The sequence below is a fragment of the Bombina bombina genome, chromosome 3 (genome assembly GCF_027579735.1).
Source record: "Bombina bombina isolate aBomBom1 chromosome 3, aBomBom1.pri, whole genome shotgun sequence".
NCBI lineage: Eukaryota > Metazoa > Chordata > Amphibia > Anura > Bombinatoridae > Bombina > Bombina bombina.
Window position 1 is genome coordinate 513,064,679 of NC_069501.1, and position 16,173 is coordinate 513,080,851.

Sequence of the window (16,173 nt, forward strand, 5' to 3'; positions counted from 1 at the left end):
CAAGGGACTTTCTTTTTTCTACAATGGTTTCTAACATTTATCTTTATGGACTGGAGAAAGACTAGATATGTCCCTTTCTGAGAAGACTACTTGAACTACTAATCAAATATGCTCTTTTGTGGGGTTTTTTTTATTTTTTATCTTGGTTTTCTCTAACCCTAAAGTTAAATGTTAGACACTCATGTTCTACACACATTCATATAAACATTATCTATCTTTCCTTTCCATTCCTTTGTAGAACTTCTGACACTGCTCCATATAACTACCCAAGAACTTTTTATCCACCCTAACTTTTTAATTGACAGTGAAAACAAAACTGCCTTTATTGGCGTGCAACCTGGAATACAGTGATCAGCGATTGAGGGAAGTTATCAAAAGTGCTCCTCCGAATCTCTGTGTCCTCAAAATCAAACTTGCCGCCAAACATTTGCATTCCCAGCAGGGAAAAAATGATCATGAAGAGGAAAAGCAGAAGAAGAAGAGATGCAATTGATCGGACTGAGTTTAGGAGAGAAGCCACAAGGTTATTAAGGGATGTCCAGTACCTAGGGCAAAAGATAACAAAACTGAACTTAATATCATATAGTGGATGTGTGTCATCATCCATTCTGTGCTGGGAAAAACACCTTAGTTTCATTTTCTCAATACTGCTATGTATGGGGAGATACAGATTGGCATACAGCCAAATAATTTCTGATTCTTCATAACCCCTTCAGTGTCATCTCACCGTGTGATCTTGAAAATTCGTAGCAACCTTATACACCGGAGTACTGATATTCCAAGTGGGGACATGATGTTGCTTGCCACCAACAGGACTTCCAGAAGTCCAGTACATACCACGAAGCAATCAAATCGATTAAAGAGTGACATGAAATATGCTTGGAACCCCAAAGCATATATCTTCAGGATCATCTCCATTGTGAAAAGAGCCAACAGTACTTGATTTGCTATATCTAGAAAGGTAAAAAAGTTTATAAAACACAATTTGAAAATCTATAACAACCACTTGGTGGTTCTTGTTTTACGCTACACTAATTTTTGATTGCATGAATCCTACGCATGCCTATCATCTTGCATAACAACAGGTTTATATAATGGCTGTGGTTTTAATGATTTATGTATGGGTTTCATTTTCCCAAACAATTACTCTATCTCTCCCCAGTGACAGATCTCTCCTATTTCCTGTGACCTTAATATTTATTTTTTCTATCAGTAGATCCAGTTGTGTCACTTACTGTGCAAAATAACTGAATTTTTTTGGTCACATAAAATTACATTTTTTACTTAGTCAAACATGTTAAAAAATATTTCCAAGCCCTAAATCCTAATTAAGTGCTTAATTTTTGAAAAGAAAGAAAATACTTAATAAATACAGCTCATTCATTAGTATGTTAAATTACTTTATTTTAATTGCCATAAAGGTTCCATGCTATATCACATTTCCTCATTATTGTAGAAAATTTGGTTAAAGTGTCATTTGTAAAATGGCAGAAGAATGAGCTAACATTTTAAAGAGATTAAGTTTTGAAATGTAAAGTGATTTTTAAATTAGCTTTTCATTACTTACCTTGAGCTCTTGTTAACCATTGGGATTGATTGTGGTGTTCTGTTGCTATGGTAATGGTATTAAATAGGATCACAATGATAACAAGCCAGTAAAACAAGTTAGATTTCACAAGAGTGCGACACTTCCTACGCAGAAGGCGGTGCCAGTGACGCCACTGGCGGCTAGAAAGAAATAAGTGTTAGCAGTTCACTGTATCCATGAGGCCAGTCTAGTATGACTGTCATCTGCACTAAACTTATAGGGGGCACATGTAATGGATAACCGTATGGATGAAGGCAGTCTGGTATGGCTGTCATCTGCACTAAACCTATGGGGTGGGGTGTACATACCATGGATAATCAGTTTATATGTGAGAAAAAGACACCTGTTCACTGTATACAATGTGTGACTTAAGACACTGACATTGGTAAACAACAGCAGTAATGTCCATACATGTTTTCATTTAAAGAGCATGCGAAAGACAATACTCATATCACTATGGTCTGGGAAAACATTGGGATGAGGAAAATCATTATATAGCTTTAAACATAGTAATGTGAATAACAAAAAAGTGGTGGTCTAGAAGAAGATGTGATATAAATAAAAAGCATCTAAGTTGTGTGCAAAGCAGGAGACATTATCTGCTCACTCACAAAAAGCTGATGCACTTGTTGATTCCTTCCATCTCATACAGACTGTCTGTTTCTGAGCCTCCCTCTTCTAACTGTAAGAAACCTAAATAGGAGAGAGAAATTGACACAAGACAGGGCTGTAAGATGTGGAATACAAAATAGAGAAAAACTGATCATAGATTCACACTCCATAACATGTTTGATCAATGTCAAATTTACAGATCTTACCCTCTCCTAGCTCCATGTCTGGATCCATGACCTCTGCATGTGTTATCCAGTCCAAGTACCCACGCAAATCCTCATCCATTGCCTGCTGTTCCCTCAGCTTTTGAAAAGCACCACGTGACTTAGCCTTCTCTCGTTCCTTTGTAAACTCCCTGCAGGGAATGTGTGGATACCCAAATAAGAATTATAGTACATAAAGTATTCTACCTCAATACCCACGCACTGAAAGAGAGCCCTGCATAGGCAGAAGAACGTGAGTGGAACAGAAACCATATTCTTTTCTAATGCAACAACAAGCAACAATATAATGGAGTAAAACTGAGTAAATAAAAGGCAGTTTTGGTATGGTTTGTGTAAATTAAGAGCATTCATTGAAAAAAATGTGTTATATTTTGCATTGTATATTAAATATACCAATGCTTATGTCAGTTTAATCTGTCACTGTGGCCTAATAAATAATACAAGTGTGAGATTACCTAATTATGGGCTATATTACAAGTGGCAAGCAATATCTGCTTTTTGTGTCAACGGAAATAGCGCTCGTATTAAAAGATGAACATAAATGCGATAGCGAGAAACATTCTACAGTCATCGGGTTAGCACAACTGCAACCGTTGCGTTAAGGGTAGTGCGTTAAAAAAGGTGCACTAAAGACAACATAAATATAGTTACATTCATATAAAAACGATCTGATAAAAACAAAATCATTTAAGTATTAAAGCAAAACGTTATCGGGGTTAAAAGGTATATGGTATTTGACAAGGTAATTGACTGCAAAGGGCTATATCAGGACTGAGACCAAAAATAGACCCGGGCATTTAAAGGTGGAAGAGCCCTCTTCAGTTAGACCTCCGTCAGCTGAAGAGGGCTGTTCCACCTTTAAATGCCTGGGCCTATTTTTGGTCTCAGTCATTATTCAAAAAGAACACACAATTTTAAGAATAATTCCAATATCAAATTTTGCACATTCTTTTTATATACACACTTTTTGAGCCACCTACTGAACATGTGCTCACAGGGTATACGTATACTAGTCTGTGATTGGCTGATATCTGTTACATGATACACAGGGGGCTGGCAAATGGGAGAAAAAATACATTTGCCAGAAAAAAATCTACTGCTTTTGTGAAATTCAGAGTAAGTGTACTGCATTGTCTTTTTATTATGCACTTGTTAATTGTGCAATTGTATTTAGTCGTCTTTTAATAGCCCAACAGGAAATTTACCTTCTTGTGCCTTCTTGCCTGTCCCGGCCTGAGCTATATTGTTTATATATATATATATACCCTGAAACTTTACAAAAAATAAAAGGTAAGAATTTTGAAAATCCTGGCGAGTGCATCCGTCTTCTTCTGCCTATACCTATTTCTTGAAAGCACCCTGGGTAGATGTCTTTAAACTGTGAGTGCTGGCCCTCTACAAATATCTATCTATATATACATATATGCACATATATACAGTATATGTGCCTCTGTCCTAGCACTCAATCCATTTTACTCATTATCTTGCCCAGGTGCAATCCTTATTCATACAATAATACAATATCATCAGTGAGGCAGGTGAGGCACTGCTTCACCTGTCATAGTAAGAATAAGGGGGGTTGCGGGGAGGGGGGTGAGAGGGGGGTTGAAGAATTCAGCATGTATATTAGCCCAAGGAAGTATAAAAGCTGCCACTCTAAAATAAATGGATATATAGAAGTTGAAAACATGTAAATTAAAGTTGTTCTGATAATGTGTGAGGTTTGACCAACTTTAGCAAACTATTTTAACTCAGATTTAAAAGCTAAAAAAAAATTCTGTTTTTATTTATCTCCCTTTTAATGTAATTTAGCTTTTCAAATCCAGTAATTTTAACTGTCTGACCTTGACATTCACCCTGTTGTCTTTTTGAGGCAAAGCCAGCTATATAGCTGTCTAAAATTTGCTTTAATTTTAAAGACAGATATGTAGCAGGATTGTCCTTGAAAAAGCCATTGAGTGCATTGCAAGGTCTGAGAGTAAGAAGTTATCTAATTTCTGAGCTAAATTACATGCAAAGGGAGCAAAATAAAAAATGAAAATATATTTGCATGTAATTGAGCTCTGCAAATTCAGTAATTTCTATTAGACCTTGGAATGCACACTGCAGTCTTTTCAATGCTAACCCTGCTACATAACTTTCTTTTATTGGCTTTAATTGACAGAAACTACAATTAAAGACATATATGTACCACATGTGTAGGTCAAAAAAACCAAGAGAATCCAATAAGCAACAGATTAAGGGTACTCACAAACAGGGCGGCACTCTCTTGTGCCGGCAGAGGCAGGCTGGTATTTACAGCAAACCAGCTGGCTGTGTGGCAGGTCTGTACCGGATGTAGTCAGCGCTGTGGTTTGTTGGTTGTATTGCCTCTATCCGGTGTTCCCAGAGTGTTGATTCTCCTCAGCTGGAGTTGTACTAGAGCAAAGAAGGGAGGGGGGCTCAGCTGCCCTAAGGTTACTTTCTAATGTCAAGTTAGAAAAAAACAAGAAGTACCTATGGTTATCTTGTGATGTTGGATCACTTTATTCCAATATATCACACGATCTGGGGGCGTTCACCGCCAAGATATATCTGGATAGAGACCTGTACATGCCCATAATCCAAAGAGATTATATAATCTCACTTATTAATTTCATTTTAAAGCATAATTATTTTCAGTTTCTTGATACTTTTTTTCTACAAATCAGGGGAACGGCCATGGGCACCAGATTTGCCCCCAGTTTTGCAAACCTATTTATGGGTTATTTTGAAGACATCTATATTTATAACTCGCAATGGAGGGGCAATCTGGTGTTCTATGGCCGGTATATAGATGACCTCATTTTTATTTTTGATGGCTCGAAGTCAGAAGCCCTCAGCTTTGTGTCACATCTAAATGATAACGACATGGGCATAGGGTTTACCCACAATATTCAAGAGAATAATATAGAGTTCCTAGATGTTACCCTCACTTGGGATCAACAAGACAAAATATCCACATCTACTTTTTTTTAAAAAAGTAGATTGCAATAATTTCTTACATTTCTCCAGTAACCATTTAACAAAATGGAAAATCAATATCCCATACAGTCAGTTCTGCAGACTGCATAGGAACTGCAGCACTATAGAGCAATACAACCAGCAATCGCTTATTCTCAAACGTAGATTTTTAGAAAAGGGATACCCTCCCGAACTAATCACTAGAGGACATGAGAGAGCCAAGGATCTCAACAGAGACCAATTACTATCAACTACATCCTCCAATAATAGAGAGAATGAGAATTTCACAAATAAACAACCTCTTTTTGTGACACAATATAATTCTAACCATAAAACACATGGATGTAACACCTTAACATCTAACAATACAGGGGAAATGTTCCCAATTAAAAGTAGATTATCTTGTGATTCAAGTTATGTAATCTATGTCCTGTCCTGCAAATGTGGGATTCAGTACATAGGCCGAACCTGTAGGAAGGTCAGAACCCGATGGAGTGAACATTTAAGAAACATCAAATCAAAATCAACCAAACATAGTGTCTCTAGGCATATATGTAACAAATATGTATCTGGTAAATGCTCTTTCAAAATCACACCATTAGAAGGGATCCCCCCCAGCAGTCTATATAATAGGTTTTCAAAACTGAGACAGAGGGAAACCTTCTGGATCTTCAAATTTAATAGTCTTTTTCCTGCAGGTTTAAATGAGGTTATAGACTCTGCAGCTTTTGTATAAAACACGTTCTTTCTCCCATATACAGATGTATCAGATGGGGGACACCTAATGCTTTTTTATATATTCATCTAATGCTTGCTCCATAAACTGACGAATGCTTTCTGGTTTTTGTATTGTATATCTTATTAATCTTACTTATCTGGACTTTCGCAGCCCACTTGCTGGTATTGCTCTTATATGCATATATTCAACATATTCCACATTTAGTCTTTAATTCACTGTATTATTTTTATGATTATTCCATTATAATAATTATGTATCCGATTATTATAATTTAGTGACAACTATATATCCTACTGTATATCTCCATACAGTCCCATACTCAAATATTCATTTACATATAACACACGATCCTTTACACTGCACAGGTTAGTATACACTTCAAGCATGTATATACAGGCTAGTATACACTTTTAGTATATATCTCACTATTTTTACTAATATCACTATATCACATTATATGTCAGATAGGACTTTATTCCACTTTACACTTAGTCCTGTTGGGCACACTTTATCATATTCTTATTTATTTTTATCACATTAGGCACTTCAATTATGATTCAATTATGATTCAATTATGATTTTTAGTAGGACATCATAATAAAGGTGTCAGTATATTATATAACCAGAGATAAGATTTAGATTATTATGGGCATACAAGCTATCTCACATATATTTGTTATATTCATTACACTACTCACTGCAATGGCAATTAATGTGTATGTGTGTATATATATACACATTTATCTTTACAGCACTGATTGCACTACGTTTAGGTTTTCACACAGGTAGCTATTTCTATGGATACAATTATCTACTCTCCATATAACCGCTTAGCAATATACAGAGGCGTTCTGACACATAACTTTCACACATTGTTGACACATAGTCCTGGAATATTGTTCGCCTTTAATTGGTTATTTTAAGTTGGGGGCGGCTCCTGATCGACACATACAAAACCACATACGGGTTCAATTGGCCACGTTACCATACGCTATCCATCAATGGCCATGTGACTATACGTCACTTAGAAGTTAGCGACTTCTACCCAATTGAAGATAAGGGCTAGTGTGATCATGTGACCTACCCGGCATTACTCCGCAACCAGGAACAATCACCATGATGTATTCTTTGGTTGCTAGGAGCTAAAGACAGAGCCCATTTTTTTAGTAATATCATTGGCTTACAAGACAAGCCCCGTAAATGAAAGGACTTCATTGGTTTGCAAGCAAACACACAAACAAACTAGCTTACACTTGCGCTTCTCCCTGTTTAGTGACGATCGGCAACAATTACTAAGGATCGCATCACTACCCATTTACATACTCATTTCAATTATTACAATATTAATACAAAAGCTAACATTCGCATATTCAATATAAATATTTATTTATTTATTTATTGCTTAAATTACACCAACAACTGGGCGTTTTTGAAAGGAAGGATTTGATTGGAACACTTACTAGAAGGAAGGGGAGGGACATGGATACATGAGGTTACTGATCCCTATTTAAAGGGCATATACACACACCTAGAGCACACAAGCCTGAGGAAACGGGGTCCGCCCGAGAAACGCGTTGCTATTGCACTCTTTGTTGGGAGATATTTTATGTCACACACCCAGCTGTAAATTGTAATACCTATGGTATTTTTATTGTGTATAATAAAATACTTATGTTTTTACTTTTACATTAGTCTGGTGTTGTTGTGGTAATCTCCATATCAGTAACCTTAGGGCAGCTGAGCCCCCCTCCGTCCCTTCTTTGCTCCAGTACAACTCCAGCTGAGGAGAATCAACACTCTGGGAACACCGTATAGAGGCAATACAACCAACAAACCACAGCGCTGACTACATCCGGTACAGACCTGCCACACAGCCAGCTGGTTTGCTGTAAATACCAGCCTGCCTCTGCCGGCACAAGAGAGTGCCGCCCTGTTTGTGAGTACCCTTAATCTGTTGCTTATTGGATTCTCTTGGTTTGTTTGACCTACACATGTGGCGCCTCTGTGTTTGTTCTTATCTCATCTTTACAGAAGTACACCATCACCTTGGGTGACCACAGAGAGCTGCCTATCCAGTGTTGGGAAGTTGAAGATTCCCTTTGGACTTTCCCTCCAGCTTTGTTTGGCTGGTTTTTATATACAATTCCAACTATTCCTTATTTTATGGTTATATTGTTTTAATCATATATGTCATATTTGTGCATCTTCTGCCTCATTTTTTATTACCATTACATCAGCCTATTTATTGTTATTTTAACTATATAATTTTATTTATATATATCCCACGTCTGTTAGCGCCTCCTATAGAAGCACTGTGATTTTTTTCTATCATTGTCACTTCTTTATCTAAGACATATATGTAGTAGGGCTAGCCTTGAAAATGCCAGCACAGTGCATTTTAAGGTCTGAGAGTTAAAACTTACTAAATTTGCAGAGCTAAATTATATATATATATATATTGCTCCCTTTGCTTGTAATTTAGCTCTGCCCATTTAGTAATTTCTACCACCCAGACCTTGAAATGCACCCTGCTGGCTTTTTCAAGGATAATCCTGCTACAAAACTGTTAAATGACAGAAACTACAATTAGACAATCATGTAGCAGGGTTAGCGATAAAAAGCCAGCAGGGTGGATTTTAAGGTATGAGAGTTAAAAATCACCTAATTGGCAGAGCTAAATCCCATGCAAAGGGCACAAGGTAAAAATTATTATTTTTTAAAATGCTTTGGTAAAATAATTAAAATCTATACATTCAGGTTCAGCAAATTATGGTAAAAAAGTATTTATAGCATTTTCCAAGTGCATATTGATACCGATGCATGCATGAGCTGCAGATCTTGGTGTTGAAACAGAGGCTAAAACACCTGTGTTTTTGCTTATTTGTGGGTGTGTTTGAGTTTTTTGATTATATAATTATATCATTTTGATTATAAAATATTTATATATATATATATATATATATATATATATATATATATATATATATATATATATATATATATATATATCTCATAATGTTAATGTAAAATAGATATCTATACCAACATAGTTATATAAATAGATATATAGGTATAGGTATATACACAACAGATTATATATATATATATATATATATATATATATATATATATACACACAATAAAAATACAATTTTCCTGTATGTGAAGAACATTGAATTGTGAAATATTAACTCCTGTCGGGTTAGCGAGCGAGCAATAAGTGTTAGGTTTTTTCTTCAGAGGTCTCCATTGAAGTCTATGGGGAGAATATGTTAACATGGCTGTGATATTCGAAGTCCCTTGGTTTCGCTTGCGTGCAAACTTTTTACTTTCAACTTTTAAAATGTACACTACCCCACGCACACAAAAAGATTACTTCTAGGGAAGTTTACACTCAAGCGGGAGTGCTAAATACTGCTCCACTTGTACTCTAGCTCTATGTGTGCAAAGAGGCATATAAGCCGTTAGTCCGTAAACAAGGGCAGTATTAAGTCCAAAACACGTATAACAGGCTACTCTATACCATGAAGTGCTGGATTTCTTGTTTTATCTTTTATTTAGGGGGTGCAATGTATTTTTAATATATTTTTGCAATAAAGTTTTTTACTTTTATTATAACTCAACTTCTTTCTTTCACAGAGTGCCCAGAATAGGCATTAAATCATTGGCAATAACATAGAGTAAAATTAAGGAAATAAGAATGACTCTAATGAAGGACACAGAAGTATAGGAAGAAAACCCTTTATCCAAACTTCTTGGGACAGGAAAAGGTTTGGATTTGGGAATAGTTTAGATTTCAGAATATTTGTATCTTTAAAATGATACAATTTGGGGATTGGGGATGGAAACATAGTGTAAACAACGATATCAAATGTCATTTAGCTAATATTTATATGTCATAATACAGCTTATACATGTAACCTAAATTGAGTTTTATATAATTTTTAATACTTTGATATACATAGTACCCTCAGAAAGATAGTACAGCATTGTAATCAGAAAGGTAATATTTGTTGTTTTATGTTGAGTATTACTTGCATTTTAGAACACAAACCAAAGACACAGGCAGAGAAGATTATGACTTACCAACAGGGAAAAATAGTAATTTTTGATAATTAAAAAAAAAATAATAATAAAATTAAAGGTATAGGAAAGTCAAAATGAAACTTACAAGAATCAGATAGATTCATGCAATTTTAAGACACATTAAAACCACTTCTATTTTCAAATGTGCTTTGTTCTCCTGGTATCCATTGTTAAAAATGAACACACACATATTCTACACTAGCTGGTGATTGGCGCCTACATACATTTGTCTCTTGTGATTGACTATGACGTGTTCAGCTAGCTGCCAGTAGTGCAATGCTGTTCCTTCAGCAAAGGATAATAAAAGAATAAAGCATATTTGGTAATAAAAGTAAATTAGAACGTTGTTTAAAATTATATGTTCTATAGAAATCATGAATTAAATGTATGGGGTTTCCTGTCCCTTTGAAAGTTTGGATTTCAGAATAAGTTTGGATTTCAGAATAAGTTTGGATTTCAGAATAAGTTTGGATTTCAGAAGTCCGGATTGGCGGATTTCTACCTGAATAATGAAATGTGGAAGCAAATGATAACATCAGAGAATAGGCATTAAAGGGCCATAATACCCAAATGTTTAAACACTTGAAAGTGATGCAGCATAGCTGTAAAAAGCTGATTAGAAAATATCACCTGAACATCTCTATGTAAAAAAGAAAGATATTTTACCTCAAAAGTTCCTCAGTAGCCACCTCCCATTGTAAAGGATTTCTAAGCAGCATTTTAGTGTGTTTGTCCTGGGACATCTGAAGGGACTAGCATTGTGCACTCTCATATTATTTCACCAATCAGGTAAAGGAAGCTTACTATGAAATCTCATGAGAGTTAAGTCAAATCTCATGAGATCACAGTAAGAGTTCATGACCTCAGCACTGCTGATGCCGATTGGCTGCTGTTCATTTCTTCATTTTTTTTTATTTTTTTACCTGCAGCTGGGAGCAGCTGAGTATAACTTTTTACACAGAACTTACTCTGCTGAGCTGAGGAAATTGTGAGGTAAAATATCTTCCTTTTTTACATAGAGATGCTCAGGTGATATTTTCCTGTCAGCTTTTTATAGTTATACTGCATCAGTTTCAAGTGATTTAGCATATGAGTATTATGTCCCTTTAAATCAAAGATTGGCATAACAAGGTAACAATAAATACAGAGCATACCCACTCAAGACACCCAGAACAAGATTGAGGACAAAGAAGGAGCCCAGAAGGATTAGGCTTACAAAGTAAATCCAGGGCCATTCGTTACCAATGGCGTCGTTAACCTGGCAAAAATGAGAAGAGTACAATAAAATGATCAGAAACCATTATGTCATTCAATGTTAAAGATGTAGTGGCAATCTAAAAAGAATCCCTTAGTTTATTTGTCATTTTTTCTTGTTTAAAATTAAAAACAGAAAAATTGGAATAGTGGAAATATTGTAACCATCTGAAAACCATTTCAGTGTAAGGTATTGTTGCTCATTGGAAATATCAGATTAATACCACAGCAACAATTTGTTAAAGGGGCATAAAACCCAAATGTATTATTTAATGATTCAAATAGAACATAACATTTTAAACAACTATTTTACTTTTATTATAAAATTTGATTTGTTCTCTTGGTATCCTTGTGAAAAAAATCCCACCTAGGTAGGCTAAGGAGCAGCAAAGCACTACTGGGATCTAGCTTCTTATTGGTTTCTTATATATGCCTTTTTTCATTGGCTCACCAGATGTGTTCAACTAGCTCCCAGTAACATAGAAACCCAGAATTTTATATTAGATAAGAACCAAAAGGTCTATCAAGTCAACCAATATTTCATGTTACTGTTATATGGGTAGACCTGATGGGCCTTTTGTTTCATATCTACCACCAAATTCTATGTTTTTATGTTACTGGTAGCTAGTTGAAAACATTTGGTGCATTGCCACTCCTTCAACAAAGGATATGTAAGGAATGAAGCAAATTAGATAATACAAGCAAATTGGAATGTTGTTTAAAATTGTGTGCTCTATCTGGATCACGAAAGGAAAAAAAATGAGTTTCATGTCCCTTTAATACTGTTTGACAGGCAATAGAAAAAGCAAAAATCATATTGAAATAATGGTGCGATTCTAACAAAATATTTTAAATCATCCAATCAGTACACCAATTTATAAATTAATCTAAAACAGGCCAGACAAAATTAACGCTTTGCAATAAATAAATATATATTATTAACAATAAAATGAATACAACTTTTGTTTAATCATTATTGTTATAAAAAGCAAGGAAACAAAAATGAAGAAAAACACCATGAGTGGCAAGAACAATATTTAACTGCATAACTTATTACATCAGCTACAATTTAAGTGAAATACTTGAACATTAATACGTTTTATCACTAACTGAAAGCATTTCTACAAAAAGTGAACTACGAAAGAAAAAAATAGAAGCAGCCTTAAAAGAACTTATACAATCACCTTCAATATTACGTATAAACAGTATGGATTGCGCATTGTGTTCCAACGAATGCCCAATATGGCTTCCGGCAGCGGCATTTGGCTCTTTTCGGATAAGGTATTTCTTCTTGTGAAAGAGCAACACACAGAGATTAGAATTTTAACAGATCTTTATTTGTTGCACTTTCACATGAAGAAATCTAGCGCTGAAAACGAATGCCATAGGGGTTAACCATATTTGCCATTTGTTGCAACACAAAAGCAGCAAATGTGCATCCCTAATAAACAAACAGTTACTTGTATTAATAAAATAGTATTTTATAGTATATAAAATACTTGTGCTGTTTCCAAAAACCTGTTTCACTACCACTGTGCTTTCAAAGTTCTTGATCAGTGAAACAGAATAGAGGGGAGGCTGCAGAAAAAGATTACAACTGCCGACTGTTAACAAAGGTGTCATTTTATCTTTATTTTAATGGTCACTTTTTGAAGTTATTCAATCAGGTCACACTAAAGAAATTAACTATTTTTGCATAGCTTGACTATATATTTATTTTGTTTTATATATATATATATATATATATATATATATATATATATATATATACATACATACATATATATATACATACATATATATATATATATATATATATATATATATATATATACATACACAAACATACACTGTATATATAATTGACTCACCCAGTATAGCACTTCTGTCCAGCTTTCCATAGTTATACACTGGTACACAGTGAGCATAGCAAAGCCAAAGTTGTCAAAGTGTGTGATTCCATTGTTGGGACCTGGCCACCAGCCCCTGCACTCTGTTCCATTCATTGTGCACTGACGGCCCTGACCTCCTGTGCTGCAAGGTGCCGGCTTGTCCACTGAAGCTATTACATCTAGCATCAAAGACAAAAAAGACAATATGACAGCGAATAGGAATCAGTCTTATCAGGACTTTCTCACTTTCAACCTTAATATGACTGATTATGTAACCGCGAACATTTACAATCACTACTGCCAAACACACAAACATCTACCTGTTTAAGAAGAGCCTCCATTTTGGATTTCATGTATTTAGGAAGGATGATCATGCTACCCAGGATAGTTCTAGTTCTGTTAAGTTAGTGAAGTGTCTCCCACGAGCTGGCATCCTTTTATGAGCACTATGCCAAAGTAATAATATGATCATGTGTGCCAGCCTTTTCTTTTGTATAAAGTTTGAAATAAAAAACAAATACTCACACTATAATAATCATAATATTATAAATACTGATAATAAGATTGAACTTCTGGCTCTGCATCCATTATGTTAGCCACATATACACATGAGATTTCAAGTCTTAGTCACCTGGCACTAAAGTTCTGCTATCAGCCCGAACCTTAATTTCCCCAAGCCTCCCCAGGTCCAGTCTGTTGCTTTGTGTTCCTTAGCATGTAGTGTAATTATTTCTTAAGTACTGTGCATGGTGCCTGTGGGGGTGAAGAGGAGGGTAATGCTGGGACTGGCTGCCACCCTATATGGCAGAAATGTCACAAGTTTAGCTCCAAAGAATGTGTCAATCCTCAGTGCACCACTCAAGTGCTGTTAAAAAATACTCAGAATGCCACACTCGGCACACGTGCCATCGGTTGTTGAGCACTGGTCTATCCATTCTGTTCAATATAAAAAGGAATGTACAACAACAACACCCTTCCAGTTTCATATAGTGTATTACATGATTATAAAAAAGGTGATGAGTGATAGAATCCTGCCTAGAACCAGAAAATGCTACTTCAAATAAAATGCAGAAGAGCTTCAGGACAAATATTAAAAGACAGATTGCCGGGGGGTGGAGCTAACTACGGTGCCGACTGGACGCAACAGGGCAGAGCTCCTCTGATGCATAAGAGAAACTATACTATATAAAGTTCTGTAATCCCCAAAAAAGTCCCAACTCCCTTACTGCTATATCGCTAACTAGACACAGATCATTTGCTCCAGAGACCTACATTGGAGTACTTGGTTAGCTGGGAGCTACATCACAGATCTGCGATATCGCAGCGACAGAGGAGAGGTCCATTTGTGCACTGACTCCACTCTTTAAACCCACTATCTGCCTTTCCTATCACAGCTGGGGCCTGTAGCTGGTTTTTCTGAGCTGTATCTCATACTAATTACCCGCTAACTTATACTAACTCGAGGGCTGTTTGGAAGCCCGCGAAAATCCCCTATCTTACCTCAGCTCTGTATCTGGCGCATGGATCCTAGAGACTCGCACAGGATGTGTGGATGTCAGAGGTAAATCGTAAGTTACCTCTGACATCCACACATAGACAGAAATGCTTCTGGGGACAAATGGATCCCACAATATAACCATTGCACTACCAGGCTTTGCACCAAAATAGAGAAGTCCCCTGACACACTTGGTAGCAGAGAAGCCCAAGACAGAGTTTGAGGGTCACACCTATACTGAGGAGGCTTGTAGTTACTGCACACACTCAAGACTGGACACCATGCTTCACACAGTAGCGATCCCAAAGAGAATCCCTCTCTTAACTACATAAAGCCACCTCATGCTCACACCACTAAAGCACAGCCTGGTGAACTTTGAAATCTAAGGTGCGAGTCTTTCCACCTTATTAAAGACCCGGTACTCTCTACACAAACAGGTTTATTGGCGTACATCTTACTAGCCTGACAAATAGGCATAACCTCTCCTAGTACCTCACGTGGCCTGGCGCGCCCTAGACTGTGAAGGCCTCTCTGTCCCTGTGCCTGAACATAGCATCGTCCTTATTCTCACTGGACTTAAATTAGCCTGAGAACTTTTCAAGGCGTTCACACATCTAAGTGCAAACCATCCCTCTCCAGAGTTAGGCTCCCAACTTCAAATATCCTTCTTCAGTATCTCTGAATAAAGCTGCATTAATCACAGTACTCATACTTATCCGGTACCTCTGAGACTTTAATCTTTTCAGACAACACTTGCTGAAACTTCTTGAAGTGAGTACCCCCATAAAGCTTCACATAAGAAATGATCTTCTAATAATCTATTTGCACCCTACTCAAGCCTCTCTCCTCCCTTTCCCGCAGGCCCTCATTGCCTGCGGGTCACACCCCCATTCCTTTTACCCACTTTGCCCATAGGGGGCACCTCCCCAGGAGGGGGCCTTATACAGAAGAACTTTAATTTAGAACTGTTTCAAGACCTCACAGATACTTCCTATAGGAACATCAACCCTCCATTCAGCACAAATGAATATTAAACAACGCTGTATGGATTGGTCCAATTCTAACTCTAGCCTGATTAACTAGTTATGCGGTGCTAATCTCCTGAGGTAGGGGGTATTGGACACACTCCCCACCAGCTCCCATTCTCACTAGGGAAGTCACAACCTCAAGTCTCCCTATCTACCTTAAGATAAAGTTGAAAAAACAGACCTCTCAAGATGGCTCATGACATAAAGAAAAAAAAAAGAGAACCCAAAAAGAACTCTGACAGATCACATTTCAATAGTAAAAATCTCTTTGAC

General features: G+C 36.4%; 1 protein-coding gene across 2 annotated transcripts in view; it reads right to left on the reverse strand.

The window, feature by feature from the left end:
- Window positions 1–16,173, reverse strand: part of CACNA1S (calcium voltage-gated channel subunit alpha1 S) — a 572,869-nt gene that overhangs the window by 382,225 nt on the left and 174,471 nt on the right. For both annotated transcript variants that reach the window (XM_053706913.1, XM_053706914.1), the window contains exons 7-13: window positions 13,357–13,556; window positions 11,386–11,489; window positions 2,407–2,555; window positions 2,200–2,281; window positions 1,568–1,728; window positions 728–953; window positions 338–545 (exon numbers count right to left, since the gene is read on the reverse strand). In XM_053706913.1, coding sequence (XP_053562888.1) covers window positions 338–545; window positions 728–953; window positions 1,568–1,728; window positions 2,200–2,281; window positions 2,407–2,555; window positions 11,386–11,489; window positions 13,357–13,556 — 1,130 coding nt within the window. The remainder of the gene's footprint in view (window positions 1–337; window positions 546–727; window positions 954–1,567; window positions 1,729–2,199; window positions 2,282–2,406; window positions 2,556–11,385; window positions 11,490–13,356; window positions 13,557–16,173) is intronic.